The following is a 19757-nucleotide window of genomic DNA, read 5'->3' on the forward strand; positions in this document are numbered from 1 at the left end:
CCTATTGCTAGCTATGTGGGACCAGAGGTTGACCTCCATCTCACCACAGCCTCCTTTCAGGCAGCTGTAGAGTGGTTAGGTCATCCCTCTTTTCCAGACTGAACAATCCCAGCTCCCTCAGCTGCTCCTCTTACAACTTGTGCTCCAGACCCCTCGCAGCTTCGTTGCCCTTCTCTGAATGTGTTCCAGGGCATGTCTTTCTTGTAGTGAGGGGCCCCATATTCCAGCCTTCATTAAACACCCCAAAAAAAAGTTTTATCCACTGTAGTATAGCAGGCAACTATGAATCATGCCATCTCTAAACCTGACTTGTCTTACATGATTACAGAAAGGAACTGGAACAACGGTGGTGAGAAGAAGAAATTGGATCTGTACTTGTGACTTGAAGATTCATATATTAACATCTGGATATAGTACGGAACACTGAATTATAGATGAGCTTTTAAGCAAGACTAAGCTTAGTTTTAATAGCATGTCAGATAGGAAAATGCCTACATCGTGGGCATGTAGCATATTAACTCTACTGAAAAAAAAAAAGTAAGTTAAGTTTTGTTTCACAAGTTAAACTAACGTTTATTATAAACAGAAAACTCAATAGAAACTTCAAAGTATACTTTTAAAAGTCATAGTTCATAGGTGGCATATCAATGATGTCATCCAGCGTAGAAATAAAGTCAGTAGGTGGTTGTAGCAAGTCTGAAAGTTAGAAATAGAGCAGATTAGTTACTCGTAAAATCCAGAAGTTTACACTCAAGCTAGCTGCTGGTGGATTAGCAAAAGCCTCTTCAATGGCTACGTCAAGTACTGTTAGTTTGTATAAGCCAATTCCTCCTAATAAATGAGTTAACAATACATTATAGAAAGTTACATGGCAGAGCAGCTTTGAGACCACTACCTATGCCAGTAGAGCTGACCAGTTAAATTCAGCTCAGTCATATACCAAAAGCTCTGTGAGACAAGTGTCCTGCTCTTGTACTTATCAGGAGCAATAGCTCTTTGCTACTGTAGCCAACTTGCTTCCCTAATGAGCACTGTATGCACTGAAACTCAGGCTAGTTTTTCACTTACCAGACTCCCATGGCATCTTTTCAAGCTTTATAGGTGAAGAACTTATGTTCACAGATCTGTCACAAGTACTTGTGTGTATCATGAGAGGAACACCATACAGCTTGATATTGCTTAATCTGTGCTCTTCAGGAACTTCAAAACTCTCGAAGTCTGTTTAGGAAAGACATGCTGTAGTTCAGTAACAGCACACAATAGCACGAGAAGCTGCAAGTTGTCTTTGATTAAGTGAAATGGGAGTAGTTCCAGGACAATTCAGTCCAATAGTTCCTTCTTATGGAGCACTTATTTACAGTTATGTAGTAGTGTCCGTGAAGTTTTGTACGCTAATGCTTATCTGAAGTGTATGTAACAGTCACTATAAAGCAAGAGCTTTAAGAAATTTCTCTAATCCCTATGCTATGTCAACTATATCAAGCAGTATGTATGTTTAAAACATTCAAACAAGAACAAGGTGATGCTTCAAAAATATTGAATGCCCTTATCTTTAAGAAAGGACTCTGGAGAAATGTAATACCAGCTTATTCACCACAACAGCTCAGTGAAAGGCTTACAGCATCAACACTTAATCAAAATCTAATTAGGTTTTAATAATTACCCCAAGAGGTCTTACCTAGAGGATCAAAAGGAAACATGTTTTCTATTTCTGGGTAAGCTTCATCACCCACTGCATCCCAGCTTTCTAATCCAACAGTCTTTTCAGCAACCTTAAAATAAAGAAGTCACGTTATTTGTGCTATCATGTTTTCTCAGTGTAGTACCCTTTCTGTGCCTGTAAATCTGTATAGCATAGAAAAGACATGAGCACTTGCCATATAGGCTCTCCAGCTATGTCTGAATTCTAATACCTTTGATACAAATGAGCTGCAAAAGGGAAAATGCTTCGGCTGAGCTTGTATGATGATATACAGTGGCAACAAATCTCTGCAGTATGATATTTAGGCTCAAAACAATAAACACCCACTAAATAGAATATGAACAAGACAATAACCCAGCCAATATTTTGTCTAGAGCCACTTCTTTGCCCTTGTGTGTTCCCTAAGCTGTTGTCGGTATGTCATGCATTCCTCTGATTCCCATCCTTTACAGAAGGGCTGTACTCACTTTCTTTGCACTGCAAGGCTGATTTTTATCTCTCATCTGTTCCTTCTTGCTTGTAACTCCTACAGTTCTGTTCACATTTCCAAGAGCTTTTCTGACAGAGTGAGATGTGGCTGGAGTTCTGTTTGTTTTCTTTGGAAGTGGAGTATTGACTTGCGTTCTTTCTGATAAGACTTTTGCTGCAGACAGGAAGGGAAGGCAAACTTTACACCGTGTTAACACTAAAGCTTGCTTCTAATGAAGTGCGTGTGCTAGATAGCTAATTCTTGTTCTCCACTTATAACTCAAAGTATAAACCCTGTCTGTGACAAAAGACGGGTGATTTCCACACTTGTAATAGTTGATAAACTTAGTTTTATTATTTATCTACTTAACCTGTTCTGTTATTTCTGTTCAAAACAGCGATTAACAAAATCCAGGACATGCACTTTACCCCATTCCACACTGCCTCCATGGAGCATATACCCACATGATACTGAAGGGCGCCTCAACTGGTTCTTAGTAGCACCAACTTCACCATTCTCCTTATCCACAAAGATCAGCGTTGACATCTCTGGGCTGATGAGACCACCCTGGAAAGGCACACAGAAAATCGAAGCAGTTCTTGCTAACAGAAACAGCAAGCGTTAGAAGTATGCTAGGAATGGTGCCAGGTTGGACGGGGCAGCCTGGTGCATTATTAGATCTGGAGCCTGGCAGCCCTGCGTGCAGCAGTGGGGGGGGTTGGAGCTTGATGATCCTTGAGGTCCATTCGAACCCAAGGCGTTCTGTGACTCTGATGACAGTTGCCGCGTGCTGCTCTTAGAAGAGAATGCAGCAAGCCGTATATCGTGCCACAGCAGTTTAGCTACAGACTATCGGCCCTGGATACATCGATGCACGGAGCTCACGTGGGTTTGAGAAAGATTCAAGCTCTCACTGCAATCCTGCGCGGCAAGGCTTAACTAAGCTTTCGGTTTGCTGCTTCACTTCTCTCCAGCGCTCAGTGCTGCTCACCACACGAAGCCTAGGCTGGCGATCCGACTCGTAAAGCGAGCAGCCAGCGGTCACAGCGAGCCTCTTCCCCCAGGGCAGGAGGATCGGTCGGCAGCCAAGAAAGAACTCCCTGCGGGAAGCCGCACACTTACCTGCGGTGAGAGCCGGACGGGAACAGGAGAGCGCGGAGCGGGCGGGAGCGGCTCAGAGCGCGGACGGAGAGAAGTGCAGACGGCGGCCTGCAGCCCCTCCGCTCCTCCCATTGGCTGTTTCGACTAACGCTCAGGTATCCGATTGGCTCAGCGGCGCCAGGGCAACGGCGGGACTACCGAGTTCCGGCGCCTCGTTGCCGTGGTGACTGCGTGACGGTTCCTCGGGGGACGCGGCGCCTTTAAGGGGCGGGGCTCCGGGCCGCGGTGCATTGTGGGGCGGTGGCGCGGCCTGGCTGGTAAACAGGCGGCGGAGGTGCGGGGTGGGTGCTGGGCCGGGGGCGGCTGGGCGGTTATGACGGGTGCCTGAGGAGAGCCTCGCCGGATTTGAACGCGTGTGGTTCTCTACTATTACAGGGGGAAGTAAAATGGCGTCCGGGACAGCGGTAAACGCAGCTCCTTCGGGAGGGCCTGGAGACGTGAGCATGGAGGAGCCGAAAAAGATGACGAGGGAGGACTGGAGGAAAAAGAAGGAATTGGAGGAGCAGAGGAAACTGGGGAACGCGCCTGCGGAGGTGGATGAGGAAGGAAAGTGAGTTCCGTAAAGCAGATTCGTCCGAAGTTAACAGTTCTGTTGGTAAAATAGGTTCACCTGGTTACAGAGTTTAACGTAAGAGCTGTTTGTTAACTGAATTGTGTGGTGTTTTTTTCCTGTGCCGCGTGTTAATTTCATAACGCCTTTCGCAGAGATATCAATCCTCACATCCCTCAGTACATATCTTCAGTCCCGTGGTACATCGATCCTTCCAAAAGACCAACGCTGAAGCATCAGAGGCCTCAGCCGGAGAAGCAGAAGCAGTACAACTCCTCGGGAGACTGGTACAAACGGGGAGTGAAAGAGGTATGGGGCTGCCTTTGTCCTAAAACAGAGCTGTGGTTTATTCCTGTACAGTAAGAGGCATTGATACCTTGCAAGTTCTGGTTATGTGTTTTGGAGGGTGACAGGAACTGGAAATTTGTACTCAGCAAGTATTACCCAGTGTTTGGTGATCACCAAAATGGCCTTTTGAGTTTGGAGCCTGCGTGCTTTGGTTGTGTTAGAAAATAAATAAATCCGTTGGTGGAAATATCCATGTGAATCTTAGCACTGGTTTGTTTAATGCTGTCGTTTTTTGCTGTTTAGCACTCTATAGCTACCAGATACCGGAAAGGAGCTTGTGAGAACTGTGGTGCACTGACACACAAAAAGAAGGACTGCATGGAGGTAAGCTTGACGCTGCTGATCTTTTAATGGTTCAAAAGTGAATGTGACTGCAGTGCGAAATGTCTTGCCATAGGTGAAATAACAGTTACTTTGGAAAAGATTACAGGTGTTATAATGCTGTTTGAAATTATCCAAATCAGTCAGCTGTTTTGTAGGGAAAATAAACAGCAAAACAAAGATAAAAAATAATCACCATTTAATTCTGCTTGTGAGAAACGCTGCAATAAAAGTTGGAAGTGTTTGACATTTAGTTCCGTATGTTAGTGTTCTTCAGTTGAGTGTTGGTGTGGCCATCTTTCTGTTTCTTGTCAGCTAGAAGCAGTCCTCAGAAATTATTTTACTTGCATTGTTTACTGTCTAAAACTGAGTTAAAAAATGTGATTTTCTTTTTTGAGCCAATTGCAGTTATTTTGAAATACAAACTGAACTACTTGCATTTATTTACAAGTCAGAGGCTTATCATGCGAAGCTTAACTGGCTTTAGAGGTGCTCTACTGATACTATTTTTAAAGAGTGGTGTCTCAGTGTATATTTCAATTGGATCGACGGATCCAACTTTTTTGTATGTTTTTACTTCCAGAGACCCAGGAAAGTGGGAGCAAAATACACAGGCATGAATATTGCACCAGATGAACACGTGCAGCCTCAGCTGATGTTTGATTACGATGGAAAGCGAGATCGCTGGAATGGTTATAACCCAGAAGAGCACATGAAGATTGTAGAGGAATATGCCAAGGTTGACTTGGTAGTGTAGGTGTTACAGTTCACTGGGGAAAGATGTAGTGTTTGGGTTCACTGAGAAGAGCGTGTGTTTTGCACACTGCTAATATCAGACCTTGTGCTGTATCAGTAATGGAAAAACTGGGTGCGTGCTGTGTTAGCAGACTTCACTAGAAATAGGGAAATTCAGATCTGAGTGTGGGTCTGCCATACTGTGTCTCTCCTAATTGCTTGCATTTACTAGACAAACCCTCTAATGTACTGACCAAGGTGCAGATAAATATGTAGGCAAAAATGGAATTTCTAAGCAGTGCTTACTGTCTAGAGTCCTTCTTGTTACTATTGTGGAACAGTGGCTGTTCATATGTGCCTCTGGTTCTGTGATGTCATGCACATAAAAACGTGTGCTGCTTTAAAATATCACTTTAGTTGCTAAAATGTCACAATTCTTGTATGAATTGTAAATGCATGCACTATCTCTTAATGAACTACCTTAACCACTGAAATTCCTGACTACATTATGAGGACACTATGGTAAAATACATTTATTCTCAAACACTGTTGAACTAAAATAAGCTGTAGTTCTTAAATTAGTTTACACAAAGCAGTGGTACAGGTGCATGAGCTATAGTAAAACTGCTTATTTAACAGTATACCATAAAACAGTGAAATGGTGAGTTAGGTGTAGTTTCCTTTCCTTGGGGCTCTGAAAACTGGTGAGTCTTCAGCAGCCTGAAGTTTATCTCATCTAAGCTTATATTTTTACAAGCACCCAGAGAACTGGAAGCCCATTTTCTTATAATAATAGCTTTAAATGGCAGTGATCACAATAAATGCTTATGACATCACTGCATGCTCACTATTAAAAGGAGATATTAAAACAAATGCATTTGCATGATATGCAGGCCAAGCGTACGCTGAAAGCCCAGAAGCTTCAGGAGGAGTTAGCATCAGGAAAGCTGGAACAAGTGGTAAGTGCATTAAACTTTTAATTTTTGTTTAGGCTGAATTAAAAACCAAGCAGGTTATTTCTGCTCTCTGATGCGTCTGTTCTCTATACACTTTTCTGTTGCTTTTTATACTCTGCAAAATATTGAAGTTCTTTGTAGCACCAGGTTGTGTGTCGTGTACAAGAATTCAGAGTACCTTCTTCCAAATGTCTGACTTTGTATTTCACTTTTGGACAAAAATTCTTTCTGATTATTAGCCCTGTAAAATTAATGATGTGATATTCTAGATCAGAAAGCTCAGCTGCCATATAGTAATTCTGCTCATACCCTGAGATGCATGTTGGGTTGTTTTTTTTTTTAATTTAAAGATTGTTTTGTCTAATACTGAAGTAGTGATTGTTATGTGGATTGTCATCTTATGGTCGGTATAAATAGGAATAGGAAGATATCTTCTTTATCCTGGAGCCAGGCTTGTTTCTTCTTCAGTCATTGCTATGGCTGTTTGCAGTGTATCTGATTATGTGAAGGCTGAGAATAGATATTTCCCTCTGGACTGTAACTCTGCAAAGTCTGCATCTTCCACTTCTGCAGGTTCCTCTTAGATTATAGGTAATGCTTTTGATAATATTTGATATAAAGTTCTGATTTTAATGGCATGTTTTTTCCTAAGCTCAATTTCTGAGTTTTAACTCCAGGTTTCTAACATGGAGAAAACATAGGGATTGTTTCTCGTCAAAAGAGTTGTTGAATTGGTATTTTAAGACAGAAGGCAATAAGCAATAGATGATGTACAATCAGAATCTATTTTCCAGAGATTGTCACCCTGCACTTTGTCACCAGGTGGCAGAATGAACCAAATCACTGACCCAGCACAAAATACAGAGTTCTGACCTTCCAGATAAAAGCTGCTATTATATTTTTCTTTTTTTATATGCGTGTATTTACTGCAGAATAACATTTAAAGTGAAAGGCTAAGCAGGCGAATAAAAAAATTAGGTTCTGTTTCTCCAGATTGAATCAGAAGACGGAATTCAATCTCAGTGTTCTTGTCACTGCTATTAATGTGCATACCTAGCTTTTTAATATATATATATATTATTTTTTTTTTAAAGCTTTCGGAATTTAATCTTGGATTTATCTGCATGATGTGAAATATTCCAATCTGTTCTACTCTAAAGGTGTAACAGACTTTAGGTATTAGTGACAGCACTGAACCTTTGTAAGAATGGCAAATCCTAGAAATTTGGTTGGTCATTCAGTGACAAGGTCTATAACTTGTGTTACGAGCTCTTCCCTAGGATACTCAACACGTAGTGATCTCTGCACATTTTGTGCCACAAGTACTTTGTATTTTTGTATCCAGCATCAAAGTCCTGCTTTGGTCTTGATCTGCCTGCTGCCTTTCCTCTCTGCACTATCTTATCTTCTCTGCTGATGTGCTCTTTGTTTGCTGCAGAACTCCCCAAGACACCAGTGGGGAGAAGAGGAACCAAATTCACAGACAGTAAGATGAATACCCACTGCATCACATCATGGGCAGAAAAAAGGACCTGTAGTTAGTGAAACAGCAAAACAAGGGTGGCATAAGGGTTTCAGAGTTGGGTTCAATCACTGGCTGCCTGTTTTTCTGTCATGAAGGGTTTTTTGTTATTAATTGTTGTTTTGTGTTGTGCTTTTTTTTTTTTTTAATTCCTGTGTGTTGTCAAACCTTAAAGGTGTAAGTAACTGCTTCTTAAGGCATGGTATGATTTGCCCAAGCTTTTTTAATTATCACAGTTATAGTTTTTAATTGGAGAAAGTGGAAATCCTTGATGAGTGTTTCTAGAATGATGAATGTAACTGCATGATCCATAAGCACGCCTAAGCCCATTTGTAATGAAACCACTAAAATCAGATTCCTGTCTCTAGAGTGAATGACTGCTTCTAAATAAGTTATCCATCTCTGTTCTTAGGAGAGAGATCATAACAGTGAAGATGAAGATGAAGATAAATATGCAGATGACATTGATATGCCTGGGCAGAACTTTGACTCTAAAAGACGAATCACAGTTCGGAATTTACGTATTCGGGAAGATATTGCAAAAGTGAGTCAAGAATACTTCACTTTTTCTTTTTTCTTTTTTCTTCATATTAGTGAATTTTAAAAGTTGAACGCTCAGTTATCACTGGGTTGAATGTGAGTCCCTGTGTTTGGAAGTTGAGGTCAGTTCTCAGCTCACTTCCAGCTTATTCTGTGACTTTTTCAAGGGCTCTGTTCTTTTAAAATTTCTTAAGTTGAGGCATCAGCAGTAATTTCAGTTCTTTGAAAATGAAAAATGTTAACAAAGTAACTTATCTTCTTTTCTTCCCCTAGTACCTGAGGAATTTAGATCCAAACTCTGCTTATTATGATCCCAAAACGAGAGCAATGAGGGAGAATCCATATGCCAATACAGGCAAGAATCCAGATGAGTAAGTTGAAATGGTCATGCTGGTGCATCCAACAAACTCTGTTCAAAATGAGATGGCTTTAATAGTTTTGTATTTTATTTTGAATCTGTAGGTCATGTTATTAATTAATCCCTAGTCAGTTGCAGGAGGAGGAGTCTTTCAATAATGCTTTGTAGTAAACGTGCAGAAGTTATTCTATTTATTAGCTTCGTGGTTTAGTATATAAAAGTAGTATTTTATTGATACTGGTCTTTAATCCTCAGGAGTACATCAACTATCATTTATCTGACATAGAACAAGTGGTATTTATGAGCAGTGATGATGATGCTTATGCAAAGTATTTCAGTGACTGAATCTAAAACTTCCTCCCTTGTTTGCTGGGAGGCATTCAGCACTGGAGACCTCTAACATGGAGTGTCTGTGTTCCCGAAGTGCCAGAATCAGGAACGAGAGCTCCCCGTGTATTCATAGAGCCTGCACAGAAAAAGTCTGAATGTTTTATTGTTGGCTAGGTAGGTCACTTGATTGAATACTGTAGGAGGGCACGTAATGGTGTCTCACCTAAAACCTGAGTCAAGCACTTGAGCTGTGACCCTGCCTTGACCTGTGTGGTGTTGTGGGCATAGAAAGCAGACAGACTGCAAATAAAAACATTTATTCAGGGTACAGTAATTGAATTAGCTTGCTGCCTGAAACAGAATGGCAGTGGCTAAATGACAGCAAATAGTGCACTTTGCACCTCTCCTTGCCCCCAGATAGAGTGAAGCTAGTCAGTTTTATTTCAGATGCGGGTGCTTCCTCTTCTCCCTGGTCATAATTGGACCTTTATTGAATCTGTGTTCCTGCTACAGTACTGCAGACTAGAAACTTTTCAGGGTGCCTGTGGGGAGGTGAAAACTGAATTTGTTAACATAATTTGATTTCTCAAATTCCAGCTACAGTTTGTGAACCTCTACGAAGAGGTGAGCAAAAGGTAACCAAGGGCAGTAAAGCTCTTACCAGGTTTTAAATTGCTGAAATACACTGAAGCTGAGCAGGGAAGACTGATAAATCCAAAAGCTGAGGATCATTGCTTGAGTATCACCTGCCATTCGTGCAGGCAGATCCAAGCATGATGCACGGTGTCTTAGGTGAAGCTCCAAGGAAGTGTTGCAAGATGTACCCATATAAATGCAGGCAGTGAATATTCTGAAATGCTGCCCAGTGCTTCCATGACCGCTGGGAGCCTAGGCTTCAATTTCATGTATTGAGCTGCGTGCTCCCTTCCCTCCCTCCGCTTGTAACTCATGGCACAGGGAAGTTTATTTTCCTGTTAGTGTTGCATGACTGCTTTTAGAAGACAATCACGTTAGTTGCATGCTAAAAATATATATTTTTATTTATTTTTTTTTTTGCAGGGTTGGTTATGCAGGTGACAACTTTGTTCGTTACACTGGAGATACCATTTCAATGGCACAGACTCAGCGTGAGTGGTTTCTGTTTTTCTGTGACTTACTGGGCTTTGTGTTGGGTTTTATTTCTTGGTTGTTTGTTTTTAAGGATTTAAGTTAATGCTGCTCTTCTCCAGAAGAAGAGTCTTTTAGATTGAGAATTAAAGATGGAAATTGGAATGAGTACCTTAGTTTGGGAATAAACATTGAGTGATGCCTCTTGTGTATACAGTGTTTGCTTGGGAGGCTTATGACAAAGGCTCTGAAGTTCATCTTCAAGCAGACCCTACAAAACTAGAGCTGCTCTATAAATCCTTCAAAGTGAAAAAAGAAGACTTCAAGGCACAGCAGAAAGAAAGCATTCTAGAGAAGGTAATACACATTTGGTTTTATTTAGTTAGAATTCTGTCGAGTTTGAATTCTGATTCTTAGGAAACATTATGTGAAAACATAGCAGCTATTCTAATGACACTTATGATATGTAAATTAAAATATTTATATACACTAATCTATTGGAATCATTATTTAGTACAGGAACCTTTGAAGATCTATAAATATTTCTTTAGATTACTGTGAAAGCTTCCCTTACCTGTCAAAATTTCTCTAGTGAAAAATCTGACACCAGTGTGTACAATGAATTCTAGATATTTTGTTTTAAAAATAATACAAGTGGTTAAAAAAAAAAAACATTCCATGTGCTTTAAAAATCTTTGTAAAAATAGCCCAGCGGCTGCGCCAGAAAGCTTCCTTTAATTTTTTCTTCTCTTGAAAAACCGTTTTCAGAATCTAGTTTTAGGTGAAGTCTTCTTAATGACTATGTATCTTGCTATTGGTTTTCTTGCCGACTGACAAAGAACTCAATAATCCACGTAGGTTCTGACCTTGCCAACATGAAAGTGTGAAGTGGAGGGGAAAATGTGCTCGGTTGTACTAAGGTGTACTTTCCAGCCTTTGATTTGATCTGGAAAGTTTTCCTGCTTTGAAACACCACTAACATAAGGATACCTGCTGGTCCTCCAGGTATAAAAGAAAAGTCGGCGGCCATAGGAGATGCATTTCTCATAGCCTTTAGTGTTGTGTTTCTGGATTTATGTGCTATGGATAGAGAAGGCACTGAAGGTGGCATTCTTGAAATGTATGGTTAACTACATAGATAGGCTTTCTTAAACTCTCACACGTGATTTCTCCTTGCATTACAGTATGGAGGACAAGAACATCTAGATGCACCACCAGCTGAGCTGCTGTTAGCTCAAACAGAAGATTATGTAGAGTATTCTAGACATGGAACAGTGATCAAAGGACAAGAGAAAGCTATTGCTTGCTCTAAATATGAGGAAGATGTGAAGATCAACAACCATACAGTAAGTACCTACTTTAAGGAAAAAAAGTCTTCCCTTTGGAAGGGAATGACGTGTGGTAGATGCAGCAGAATAAAATCAAAACAGCGTGTAAATTCATCCTTCTACCAAGAAGGAATTTCAACCTCACTATCACAGCATGAATTTAAAGAATTATGATGACCATCTTAAACTGAAAAGGAAGTTCCTGTGTTTCCCTTTGATGTGAATGAGTTGGCCACATCCTGTTTTGTTGTTTGTTTATTTATACATTAGTCTTACAGGAATTATTTAAAATTCCTAATTTCTCTTAACTTCTCTCCTCTGGGCTGTTTGAAAAGGTTACTCATCAGGAAATAATGGCAGGAATAAATGGTATCCTGCCTCATAGGGAGTGTCGTTATGACTGCTCTGTCATCTTTTCCTGCAGTGCATTTGGGGTTCGTACTGGAAAGAAGGCAAGTGGGGTTACAAATGCTGCCACTCATTTGTCAAGTTCTCATACTGTACAGGAGAAGCTGGGAAAGAAATTGCTGTAAGTATTTTTTTTTCTATTTGAGAAGAGTTGGCAAGCATTCTTCTTTGTAAGGCCTTAGATGATTTTGCTTTTTAAGTTGTCCTTCTGCTTTCAAACATACTTTGTAAATGGATATCCTTTCTCTTGCCTGCTGTACAGAGTGCTGAAGCAAACTTACTAGAGGAGCAACCCAGAGAGGAGGAGCATGTGACAAAGCCCAAAACACTGATGGAGGTGGGTTGTTTCCCTTTCTAAGGGAGATATTTTTCTTTATCACTTAAAGCAACCCAAACGTATGTGTGACTACAAAATTATTTAAGTCGTTTTAGTAAGTCTGGAAGTTACCAAACATATTATTATGTCATTGACATCCCTAAGCTCTCAGTAGCATTAATAGACGGTTTGGATTTAATGGTTTGAATATTACAACTGTTCACTGAATCTTAACTGCTGCTATTTTTCCACCTTGTAGATCCACCAAGAAAAACAGAAGGAGAAGAAAAAGAAGAAACACAAGAAGAGCTCAAATTCAGACAGTGAGGGTGAAGAGAAAAAGAAGCAAGAAAAACTTAAAAAGGTACATTCAAAAGCACTCCCAATTTTTTTTTTGTGGCAAAAAGAGCTTCAAATGCATTTTACATCAGGTTTATGAATTCTGTAATAGGTCTGCGATAGAATTCTGTGGACAGTTCTTTTATGTTAATTTTGAGCTGAAGCAAATTTAAAATGCTGTTAGATGTTCTAAAGTACACTGCTGTTATTTCCTGTTTCTCTAGCTTTGGAAGATTCTGTTTAGAAGATACAGAATACTTCCTTCCTGGTCACCTATTACTATTGCAGATATCTAAAAGACGTCACAGAACACAGCAGTTTAAGTATTAAAGATGCAGAGATAAAAAGCATTGTCAAAGCTCAACGTAGCATTTTTTTTTAATCCCATAGTTAGGCACCAACTCACAGCTAATAAAATAAATCCATTCACAAGCTATCCTGTCCACTGCTGAATGGACCCTGTGCAAACACAGCACCATGTCCTTGGGTGTCTGAAGCATATGAACACTAAACCATAGTTAATTGAAAAAACTCTACTTTTTTTTTGCTTTTCTAGTAGTATAGTAGTAATTTGAGGAACTGAAGAATTTGTATTTCCAAAGGTATATTTTCATATAAAAAATTACAGCCTAACAGAAAAATGACAAATCAACCCCCTAAGATGGCATGTTTTTGTCCTTCCAGGATCAGGATTACTTTTTAAGTAGAACCCAGGAGTTTCATATTTGATCTTGGCAATTGGAAAGGAGTATCTTGTTTGCAAAATCCCAACTTACCGTTGTCTTGTGGTTAAGACTAAAAAATGTGCATTAAACAGCACGCAAGGTGTTCTGTAAGTGGCTAGGCATGTGTGCATTGCTTATCTCAGCATTCTGCCTGCTCTATCTTTGTTACGCTAGGATTTAATGTAAAATTTTGGGTTTTTTTCTTTATTATTTTTCTTTTTAATTTCATTGCATTTTTCTTCCATTTCAGGCATTAAATGCAGAAGAGGCTCGTCTCCTGCAAGTTCAAGAAATTATGCAGTTAGATGAGAGGAAGAGACCATACAACAGTGTATATGAGACCAGGGAGCCAACAGAAGAGGAAATGGAAGCCTATAGAATGAAACGTCAGAGACCTGATGATCCCATGGCCTCTTTTCTTGGACAGTAGTTGTACTGAAGATCATTCCAATACCCAAGACTCTTTTCTTTTTTTCTATGCTTGTTTATGAGTCTGTAGACAGTTCCCTCCTATGCAGCTAAGAAATGGCAGAGATCTGTGTACCACAGAGGCTGGTGAGAAATTCTTTCAGTAGACTTGAGCAATCTAGTTCTTAAAACAATAATGTTATGTTTGTATGTATATATACAGTCATAAATATATATGTACATAAGTGTATAAATGCATTTTAAAAAAACATACACTCTAAATTCTTGATTGGAAGAGAAAAGATCAGATATTGGCTGTAATTCCAGAAGTTCCAGGCTCATTTGGCTATACATGAAGACTTAACTAATTCATTAAAATTAATTACAATGAAGAGATGATCAACAGGTGTCACTGTTAATGTATAGCGGTAATTGTTGCATATAAATTTGTACAGCTATTGAAGCCCAACTTTTACTTGTAAAAAGGCTTGTCTGTCAAAAGGGCTTGCCTGTTGCATGGCTTTAAAGAGAGAAATAGTTTTTGATCAGTTCTCACTGAGTATTTTGGAATGTGAAAATCATTTTGTACATTTTGATTAAATTAATGTAAAGGTCTTAAACTATCTAGGTGTTGTAATTAAAAGTTCAGGAGAAGCTGACCATAGAGCTGTAAAATTCTCATTATGTTTCTGCAGGTGTTGGTGCACATTTCAGCTGCAGAGCTCTAAGTTGTTTGGTTTTTGTTTCACAGTACACATCTTATCCTTATGACCTCCTGAGTCCAGTTACATTGGTTAAATATCAGTACCTTTTGCTGGCATGCAGCATCAGCATGTTGTTTGGAAATACTTGTCCTTAAGCTGTGAATTCTCCACTGTACTTTTAAAAGCTGAAGAAATGGGTGAAAAGCTTCACACCATAGCTTTGTACTTGGGAGGGTTGAGAATTAGTGCAGAGATTGTTTTTGTTTTCACAGAAAACGTGGATATTTAGAAAGTCAGAGGGGAAGAGGGGTTGGGGTGTCATTTCCCTTCTGCTTTGCCAGTGACTCGCTCTCTACATTTTCACATCAGCTCATCCTCATCTTTCTAGTTTGTGAATAATTTCAAAGGGAAAACACTGCTTTTCTACAAGTAGTTATATACAGTAAGTGCAAATTTGAGTGTTTTGCATATGTTTTCTCAGCCACCTTCTGAGGTCTGAGCATTTGAATTTAACTGTCCAGTAAAATGGAAATGGTGCATTAGGCAGTTAAGTAGTTCTGTTTTGCTTTTTTTTAAAAAAAAAAAAGCTTATCTGTGCTGTTGTCATTGATCAGTGTTTCGGATCACTTTATTGTGGTCCAGAGATCTCCTGTTATGACCTGAATGCAAAGTGGCTTTGAATGATTTTTTTTTTTTTTTCTGATGTAGTTGTTTTGAACTGTAATACTTCTGTACTGGCCAGTACAACCTCCAGGTGCCAACTGCTGCTGTCATAGTGCTAAGCTCAGTGTGAGGGAGAAGGGGATGTTAAATCGGTCTGTGCAGTTGGTTCCTTGAGCTATTTGGATACTTCTTGAAGGTAGAGTTTTGATTCTTTATAAAGGAGGCAGTTCAGAAATAGCACTGAACAGAGCAATTAAAAATGATAAACATAATTCAGCAGCTGAACACAGTAATGTGTATTTTTATGTGAGAAAAAGGCCGAGAGTTCAAGGCACCTGTATTTAAATCTCATGTAACATGCTCAGTGCTCTAGGAAGACAGGTTTCTTACAAAAACATACCAAATTCCACTGTAAGTACACTTATGTGATTGGATTTTCTGTCCAATGCCTGAAGCCATGAGTAGCTCCCTGGCAGGTCCTGTCTTGCTCTGCTTAGAGATGAGCCTGGGTGACTTGTGTTTCTCAAAGCAGCCTGCTGTAGAGTGAAAAAGCATTTAGACTTATGCAAAGTACACTTCTTTGGACTTGTGAATGACACAGAGGATCTCTCTTCTAGGTCAGCCTAGAAGTTAAAGGGAAAAAGTTGAAAAAGTATTGCTCTGTTTCTGTGACAGAGGTTAAATGTTACAGAACATCACTCATCTGATGGTGAGGATTAATTTTCCTCCATCTGTTTCCCCTTGCATTTGGCATGCAGTGTGACTGCATGTCCAAAGATCATCTCCCCTTGAACAAGCAGGGTTGGGTTTGTTGTTTTTCTTTCGTTGTTTCTAAAATGAGTTGGGAACAAGTTTATGGGCAGGTTTGGATGAAAACAATCATACAATGGAAAGCAGCAGGGATGGCTGCAATTGTCCCTTGTACACAAAGACAAGGGAGATGAGAATAAACGTAGTAGCCTGTTAACAGAACTTGTCACGTTCTGAAATCATAATACAAACCAGACCCACCCAGCACACTCAGAGCAGCTTTCTCTGCATCTTGCCCTTGGCAGAGCTCAGTGCTCATTTTCCCATCTCCCTTCCCAGCAATTGCTTCAATTACCTCTTTTTTTCCTCCCTGTTTGAATCCTGGTTCTCAAGGCACGCTCAATCTGCAAACTGTGAGCAAGATGTTGATTTGAAGGTGTTTACATTTAGAAGCATGCAGGTAAAACATTCTCCTTTAGTCTTTAGTGATAAGCTTATCGTTCTGTGTTATGTTCCTTCGAGGCACATCAGAAGATGGTTCTTTTACTGTCTTCCACATTTCTTTGTAATTGGATCTTTATGGCTTTCCTGAGTGGATTAGTGAAAGAGAGGTGCTGTTCTACATATGTGCAATTGTTCAGGGATCAGAGCATAGCAGGAATCTTAGCAATAGTCAGGAATGAAATGAAATTGGTCCTTTAGGGGATTAAAAAAAACAATAAAAACTGCAGAGACAGGATTTTCTCTGCCCACTAATGCAGTGGCTATGCCCAGTGCAGCCCAATAGCTGTTTTCCATCCCATTTTTGGATATATTTAGGCCAAAATACTACGTGCAAGCAACTTCCTGTTGTTCTGCTAGCTCTCCTGGTGGCATTAGCTTTGCTGGATGCAACACAGAAAAAGGCAAAAATATTTTAAGTTTAGCCAGTTATCTTACATGGAACAAATTTGTTCACTTCTGGGATAACTCAGAGACCCACTCAGAGATAGCAGGCAGGGGTGGACTTTGCTTCCACTAAATACTGCCACATCTCAGACCTCAGTGGAACAAAAAGAAAATCCTTTGTCCAGGGAAACATTGTTCCACGGGCAGAAGGGCAAACCCAAAGCTTCCTAGCAGCAGCCTTAAAAAGATATTCTCATCATTCCATTGCGTTTTAGGAAAGCCCTCACCCTGCCTCCTGTTTGCACTGCGCTCGGGTCCAAGCACAGCCCACGGCCCTGCCCTGTTCGCTCCCACTACACCTCAGCTGTGGGACCTTCCGGCAGCACCTCCCCTCTCAGCTTTAACCCAGCGCCGCTGGATGCTGAAGCACCTGCTGCAATGCTCCTTCAGCATTGGGTGAGGAGACACTGCCTTCGTGTCCTGGTTCTGCACACTGTGCATGGGCAGCACTCTGAGAGCCACTCTGAGATTCACTGGGAGGAGAAAAGCTGCCTTCAGCCAGCTCCTGCTGTGGCGTGGCTGCTCCTTCTTGCTTTAAGAGGTCTCACACTGGGCACATATAGAAGGAAAAGCAGTGAGGGCAGCTCCTAGTAGCTGAGAGCCAGTGCAGCCCTACAGTGTGCTCTGTGTTTTAGGAGCAGCAGAAAGTCAATTTCTAGCAAATTAATTGTTGTCTGAGAACTGAAAGTCCGGCTCTAATGTTAAATTCTCCACTTGGAAAGCAACAGAGAGAGGTAGGGTTTGTTCTGTAGCTATTATTAGCTGTGCAGAATGTCACGGCTCACATGCAGTCTGTCTAGGGGATGCAGCTTTGCCTTGCAGGACAGAGGCACTGCGTTGAGGCACACTTTCCTGGCCTGGGCAGCGCTGCCCTCATCCCCAGGTGCTGCCATCGCTGTCAGTGATGCTCAGATCCCAGCTAAGAGATTTTGCTATCCCAAGGTCTGGCTCCCCTGGGCCTTCAGAATGTACACAATTACTCAGAGCTTGCAAGGTTTCTGGATCAACCCTTGTTTTTCTACTTTGTTTCTTGTCTATGTCTGTATCTGGCCTTCAGTTTGAGGAGATCATTTTGCATTTTTTCCCCACTCTCTACTAAATAACCAGTCTGCTCTCCCTCTTCTCTGTGCTACTTTCAGATGCTCAGCTCTGTGTAACCTGCTTATGCACAAATCAATGCCATTGCATTTCCATCGTTCAGTGCTCTGACTACAGGCTTGGGCTCCTACAGAACTCCATACTGATTTCCCATGCCTTTTTTCAAGCATTCCTGAGAAATACAAGGCATTTTCAGAAGAGTTCTTGTCTAAATGTGTTACTGGATAGCTCAGCAGAAGCCAGTTGTGGTAAGTCAAAGAGGCTGCTGCTTTTGAGTTAGAAGATGCGTAAAACAAAACAAAGTACAAAAAAAGAAGCCAAATAAACAAAACCACAGCACCACTTGTCTTCTGCACACACTGGCAGTGTTTCGCTGCTGTTTGGGCTGGTTCCCACTTCCCTCCTCCCAAAATAGATCTATTTATTTTTATCTTAATGGGTTAGGACAGCAGCTTCTAAGCAGAGCTGATGGTCTCAAGCGTATCCTTTAAGTTTAAAGAGCGATTTGTCTCATTTTATGGGGGCTTTTTGGAGAGGGACAATCACTCTCTGAAGAGTGCTGAGGCTTCCAAGCTCCTTTCAGGCAGGGCAATAAAAGTGACTCAAATCACCACTCCACGCTAAGCCAGCAGACCTGCTGCAGAGAAAATGCTTTTTTCCTCCCATTAGTATCTTCCAAACATAAAAATGAAAAAAAAAATCAAAGGCCCTGCACTCATCTTTGAAGAGAGACACACCTGCTCAGCCATCACCCCGCTTCGCCCTGAGGGCCGCCTGTTAGGCCACCTCCAACTGCAGCTGCTTCTGTCCTGTCTGACTCCTTGTGTCTGGTTATCAAGGCACTGCCACGAGGTCGGCATCTGTAACACTGCATTCAGTATCCAAGATCCAGCAAGGGAAAACCCTCTGTTGCTGAGATACACCTCTTGTAACAGTCTCCTGCAGTGCATTAAAGAAAAAGAATGGAGAGCTGCACGCCAGGGCTGCTCTGCTTCACTGCAGAGGGGCGGCTCGTTGGTTTAACAGCACGTGCTGCCAGCACGCTCTCCAGCTCTCCAGCCCTGCTGTTGGAGGGCCACATCCTGCTCACACTTAGGTGGGAAAAGCCAATGCAGGGCGCAGGGGAGGGGAGCCCGTGGATAGCAAGATAAACACAGTATTTGAATGCTGTCACAGCTCTGCTGTATTGATTGGTGCCCAGGTAGCAGCAAGACATCCCCACCCCTCCAGGAGCGGCCTCACCGACTGCAGGTCACAAAACCAATTGCAGATGCGCTCCATTTATAGGTTGTGTCTCTAACGCAAATAAATGCAGCTGAATCTTCTCTCACCATGTTCTGAGAGCAAATGCTGCAGAAAACTCAAACAAACAAACAAACAAAAACTCTGAAAACAGAAACCAACCGCACCAGATCTCTGATGCAGACAAATTGTGGCATGAAGAGAAATGACACCTGCGGAGCACTCCTGCTCTACTGGCCATCGGCACTGAACAGAACACCAGGTGCCCACTGGCTGGCAGCAGCTGTGTTGGCCTCAGGGCTGGCTGCCAGCCCATGTGCTGAGCAGGGCAGGGCCGTGTGCCCATGGCCACCAGGGCACGGAGCAGCCCCAGGGCCAGCACTGCCATCCCACAACAGCTGACTGCATCCCACAGCAGCCAGCTTTCATTGCAGCACTGCTTCCAGCACCGCTGCCTCATCACCACCCATTGCTGGGGCTTTGCAATTACTTTGAAAGCTTAAAGCAAAACCTCAGCCTTTCCAAAGACAGAAACTTTCCCACTCCATCATCTCAGTGTCAATCTCCACGCCTTGTCTCGCACACTCTCCTGCAGCACCTCTGTGCGGTACCTGCTGTCTCTTTTCAACATACATTTTTGCAAAGCTGCTGCTTCACAGAGATGTCATTCACTCCAAGCCCCGAATGATCTATCCTTATTGCTTCGCCTAAATTATTCCATACACAAGA

The 19757-nt window shown here is 41.4% G+C and overlaps 2 protein-coding genes across 6 annotated transcripts; one reads left to right on the forward strand and one right to left on the reverse strand.

The window, feature by feature from the left end:
• Positions 1-547: 547 nt before the first annotated feature.
• On the reverse strand, positions 548-3413 carry PTTG1 (PTTG1 regulator of sister chromatid separation, securin). The gene is made up of 6 exons (XM_010718908.3): positions 3294-3413; positions 2636-2738; positions 2170-2345; positions 1679-1772; positions 1069-1218; positions 548-696 (listed from the first exon to the last, which is right to left on the reverse strand). Exons 1-6 carry the CDS (start codon positions 3402-3404, stop codon positions 617-619), a joined length of 714 nt encoding a protein of 237 aa, XP_010717210.2. The 5' UTR covers positions 3405-3413; the 3' UTR covers positions 548-616.
• Positions 3414-3527: 114 nt separating this feature from the next.
• On the forward strand, positions 3528-14282 carry SLU7 (SLU7 homolog, splicing factor). Of its 5 annotated transcripts, none has more exons than XM_019620379.2 (16): positions 3528-3589; positions 3708-3882; positions 4038-4191; positions 4474-4554; positions 5135-5299; positions 6180-6245; positions 7681-7728; positions 8177-8308; positions 8578-8675; positions 10052-10119; positions 10317-10456; positions 11284-11445; positions 11852-11956; positions 12098-12172; positions 12411-12515; positions 13466-14282. In XM_019620379.2, the coding sequence occupies exons 2-16, from the start codon at positions 3719-3721 to the stop codon at positions 13643-13645; spliced, it is 1743 nt and encodes a 580-aa protein (XP_019475924.1). In that variant the 5' UTR covers positions 3528-3589; positions 3708-3718; the 3' UTR covers positions 13646-14282. The 5 variants fall into 5 exon arrangements, with proteins under 5 accessions (XP_019475924.1, XP_003210369.1, XP_010717212.1 ...); XM_003210321.4 differs by having other exon boundaries at positions 3558-3606; XM_010718910.3 differs by having other exon boundaries at positions 3564-3613; positions 3700-3882.
• The last annotated feature ends 5475 nt before the right edge of the window (positions 14283-19757 follow it).

The sequence above is a fragment of the Meleagris gallopavo genome, chromosome 15 (genome assembly GCF_000146605.3).
Source record: "Meleagris gallopavo isolate NT-WF06-2002-E0010 breed Aviagen turkey brand Nicholas breeding stock chromosome 15, Turkey_5.1, whole genome shotgun sequence".
NCBI lineage: Eukaryota > Metazoa > Chordata > Aves > Galliformes > Phasianidae > Meleagris > Meleagris gallopavo.